This window comes from Ictalurus punctatus, chromosome 19 (genome assembly GCF_001660625.3).
Source record: "Ictalurus punctatus breed USDA103 chromosome 19, Coco_2.0, whole genome shotgun sequence".
NCBI classification, from domain to species: Eukaryota; Metazoa; Chordata; class Actinopteri; order Siluriformes; family Ictaluridae; genus Ictalurus; species Ictalurus punctatus.
The window spans coordinates 5,355,622-5,360,109 of NC_030434.2; the positions used below are offsets into that span (position 1 = coordinate 5,355,622).

The 4,488-nt window shown below is 37.2% G+C and overlaps 1 protein-coding gene across 1 annotated transcript; it reads right to left on the minus strand.

Moving 5' to 3' along the window:
* Positions 1-271: 271 nt before the first annotated feature.
* LOC128635455 (protein NLRC3-like) lies at positions 272-3,166 on the minus strand. The gene is made up of 2 exons (XM_053688511.1): positions 3,142-3,166; positions 272-1,963 (listed from the first exon to the last, which is right to left on the minus strand). The coding sequence occupies exons 1-2, from the start codon at positions 3,164-3,166 to the stop codon at positions 639-641; spliced, it is 1,350 nt and encodes a 449-aa protein (XP_053544486.1). The 3' UTR covers positions 272-638.
* Between the last annotated feature and the right edge of the window lie 1,322 nt (positions 3,167-4,488).

The following is a 4,488-nucleotide window of genomic DNA, read 5'->3' on the forward strand; positions in this document are numbered from 1 at the left end:
ATAGATTATAATAACTACAGCTAAAAAGAAAGCTACAATAAGCTTGTGGAGCTGGCATCTTCATGGAATGATTTTTCCTCAAATAAAATCAGCTGACTTCCACATATTTAATACCTGCTCTTCAGTCTTATTAATTTGTTTATGCATTTAGATTCTCTAATTTATCTATTTGCATAACATCCCAAAGTAGATATTTGTCAAAGTGTGTTCAGTTTCTCGTTCTAACACTGTAACAGTAGAACAGTTATATTCAGCTTTACGTACATTGCTTTTCTGGACGCTGCAATCACAGGCATCAGCCTCAGAAGAACAGTTTCTGTTATCTTATCTGTACTGATATATTTATTCAGGTCAAATTCTTCCAGCTCCTGTGCTGATGTCAGTAACACAAACACCAGAGCAGACCACTGTGAAGAAGAGAATTCACTTTGTTTTCCAGATTTCAGGTAGTGTTGGATTTCCTCCACTAGACAATTATCACCCAGTTCATTCAGACAGTGGAACAGATTGATGGATTTCTCTGTAGGAAGATATCCATTGATCTTCTTCTTAATGTACTGAACTGTTTTCTCTATGCTCTGGGAGCTACTTCCTGTCTGTGTTACTAAGGCATGTAAGAGTTTCTGATTGGACTTCAGTTAGAGAACCAGAAGAAAGCGAAGGAAAAGATCCAGATGTCCAGTCTGACTTTCTAAAGCCTGATCTACAGCACTCTTGTGTACCTCTGAGATTGTCATTTTTTCCATCCACCATTTAGAGACCTGATGCTGTATAAGAACGTTCCTCTTTTCCATCATGAATGTCAGGTGCACATACAGAGCTGCGAGGTGCTCCTGAATGCTCAGATGTACAAAGCAGTACACTTTACTCTGGTGAAGCCCAAACTCCTCTCTGAAGTTCTGCGTACACACACCTGAGTACACTGCTGCTTCTCTCACATCAATGCCACACTCTCTCTGGTCTTCCTCATAGAAGATCAGGTTCCCTTTCTTCAGCTGCTGAAAAGCCAGTTGTCCCAGTTTAAGAAGCATTTCTTCATCACTCTCCTGCTTCTTTGAATATTTTTCTCCTATGATGTTTGTCTGAATGATGAGGAAGTGTGTGTACATTTGAGTCAGAGTCTTGGGGATCTCTCCACTCTCTTCTTCACCCAACATTCTCTCTAGAACAGTGGCTGAAATCCAGCAGAAGACTGGGATGTGGCACATGATGTAGAGACTTCTTAATGACTTCAGGTGTGTGATGATGTTATTGGCCAGGCTCTGATCACTGATCCTCTTCCTGAAGTACTCCCCCTTCTGTGGGTCACTGAACCCTTGTACCTCTGTGACTCGATGGACACACTCAGAGGGGATTTGATCAGCTGCTGCTGGTCGAGAGGTGATCCAGATGAGAGCAGAGGGAAGCAGATTCCCTTTGATCAGGTTTATCAGCAGCACATGCACTGATGCTGATTCAGTTACATCACACACTCTCACTGTGTTCTGGAAATCTAGAGGAAAACGACACTCGTCCAATCCGTCAAAAATGAACAGAACCTTTTCCAAACTGGACATTTCTGTTTCTTTTGTTTCATTAAAACAGACATGAAGGAGCTCCATCAGACTCAGTTTCTGGTCCTTCATCAGATTCAGCTCTCTGAAAGGAAGTGGAAATATGAGGTGGATGTCCTGATTTGCTTTCCCTTCAGCCCAGTCCAGAATGAACTTCTGCACAGAGACTGTTTTTCCGATGCCAGCGACTCCCTTTGTCAGCACAGTTCTGATGGGTTCGTCTTGTTCAGATAAGGGTTTAAAGATGTCGTTGCATTTGATTGGTGTTTCCTCTGTTGTTGTTCTCCTGGATGCTGCCTCGATCTGTCTCACCTCATGTTCTTCATTGACTTCTCCACTGTCTCCCTCTGTGATGTAGAGCTCTGTGTAGATCTCGTTCAGGAGTGTTTGGTTTCCCAGGTTTATTATCACTCCATTCAAACACTAAAACTTCTTCATCAGGTTTAATTTGAACTTTTTTTGGATTTCATTCCCAGTAGCAGGTTCTGGGTCGTGCCTGTGAGATGGTGAAGTAAGAAGATGAGGTGAGATATGGGGTCCAACTATTATCTATAGTCTAATCACTCTGTAGTTAATAACAGCAGAGAGGTTTATAATACCAGTGTGTCAGTGTCACAGTCATGTTGTTGGTTCTGATCTTACCCTGTATCTGTGATGTTCTTTTCTATTCTGTCTCCTGCTCTCTGTAGAACACTGAAAAAAAAATGTACTTGTTAAAGAAGATAACTTCCATCACTTAAACACTATAGTCTAAACCTTTACCTTAATTTTGCTACAATAATTCTTTTTGATTGCATTAACACAGTTTTAATTCTGGGTATTCTAGGTTATTTCCTGAAGGCTGTTAATGATGTAACAAATCAATTTGAATGAACAGGTAATGTTTTCTAAACAGTGATAAATACAGACACAATATTGTATAAAAACTTATTTTGGAAGACGTTTTTCAGAACCACAGACTCCATAGCCAGGACAATGATGATGTTGATGTGCACAGTGTGTGTCTGTTATTCTTATTATACTGTTGACCTGCCTGTTATTCTCTGTCCTATATCACTGATTTTGAGATTCTCTGCTATTTTATGTGAAACTGGTTTGATTTATTAAGTGCATATATTAAGCGATGTGTATAGGAATGTGGGAAGAATCACGTCATGTATTAACTCAATGAAGGATGCAGCATTTTAATTTTCAATACAGGACAATCCTGTTTATAATGTTTATAAGGTTTATATGGATGGTTATCAGCCCTAGATAGAGTGAATGGTTTACTCAAGTGACAGAAATTATTCAATGAATGAGGAGTTTTTGAGTTAATGTTACACAGTGGTATCCAACATGTTCAAGTAAGAATATAGAGAAGAAGAACTACACCAGTGAGAAGAGCAACAGGGGGCAGAGAGCAACTGTAGATCTTTCACAATTACACTGAGCCAAATAACTGAAGTTAATAACAACACAAGTAGCTACCATAATGTTAGCTAACAATGTTACATGATTATTTACATTTGTGTTATTTTATTTTTTTTATTGGAATTTCCCTTTAACTGTGACTTTAGCAGTGACATTAACAGTGAGGAGATGTTACCTGTGTCGAAGTGACGAGTGTCCATCTTTAAACATCAGAGGAAGATGCATAGACCAATCACTCTTCATGGAGATACAGCTGGGTGCTGGTGATTCTGATCTCTTTCCCTGGAGTTTACTGCACAACATTATAGACAGTTCTTTAGTGATTTATTTACACTCTTTACAGTCTTTAACTAACTTGTTAATTTAATGAGGATTTAATTTTACTTCATGTTAATTAATTTTAGTTAATGTTACAATTAACAGAATCTAACATTTTCGTGCTAAGTGGTGACTGTTAGCTTTTCATTAACAGTAAAATTTAACCAAAGTTATTCCTTTCATATGTACTCAATAAATCATTTAGATATGAATATTTAATGACTAGGATACAATGACATGGTCGGTTACCTGTTTTTTAAATGTTTATTGGGGATCTCCATCTTTGAATATTAGTAAAGTTTGTACAAAAAGTCCTGAAGAGTCTGATCTCTTCTGCTGGAATGGATCACACTCCTAACACAAAAACAAATGTAGAGTTAAACTTCACAACAATTTTCTCTTTTTGTATCATTTTTAATACTCGTGAGTGTAAAAATGTTATTGACAGGTTCATTAAAATGAGAAGCTCCCCTCTCATATATCTGCACTGTCTGGTTATATTACAGTGGTATATATACATAAATGTTTATCACTGAACACTCAGTGGAACTAAGGAACTGAATTATAAACCAAACATAAACTTCTCTTGAGATAGAGATAATCCACAAGAGTAAGCCAAAAATTGGTTGAGTTTCCCATTTAAGGTACTGTAATAACTGAAGCGCATATTAAGCACAATGGACCAATAGTATGGTTTTACTTTTTGCAACCCCAAATTGAATTAATTTTATTGTAAACTTTTCCAAGTGCAAATATTTGTTAGGTATTTAGTCTTTCACACCTCCACAGACAGGATAAGTCCATGACCATCACCTTCTGTAGAAAAGAAACTAACAAATACAGCAAAATAAACATAAACTACATATCCTGTAAACATAGTTGGACTTTATGTGACATACTTTAGTAAAATAAATCTCACAAAAGGTTAAACTGCTCAGTTTGTGAGCTTGCCTAATTTGTTGCTCTTTCTTTTAATTAAATATGGGAAATAAACCCTGAGGACTGTGGTTCATGAGTGGGGGCTTCTCGTTTATTGATTTTTAGTTTTGATGCATCTTCTTTTAGATAATTGTTGTAAAACAATAAAAGTTGAACATTATCTTGATTAAATGTTATGCTTCTGAAATTGTTGATAAATCTCCTACTAATGTAAATCTCCTGCTGATGTAGTGGATGTGTGTGACTTGGCTTAACTGCACCTCCT

Bases quoted from the DNA above. Each gene is read 5' to 3' on its own strand.
- LOC128635455 (XM_053688511.1), bottom strand. From the start codon at position 3,166: ATGGACACTCGTCACTTCGACACAG. The intron at 1,964-3,141 runs GTAACATCTCCT...GTTTGAATGGAG, and splicing joins CACTCGTCACTTCGACACAG to TGATAATAAACCTGGGAAAC.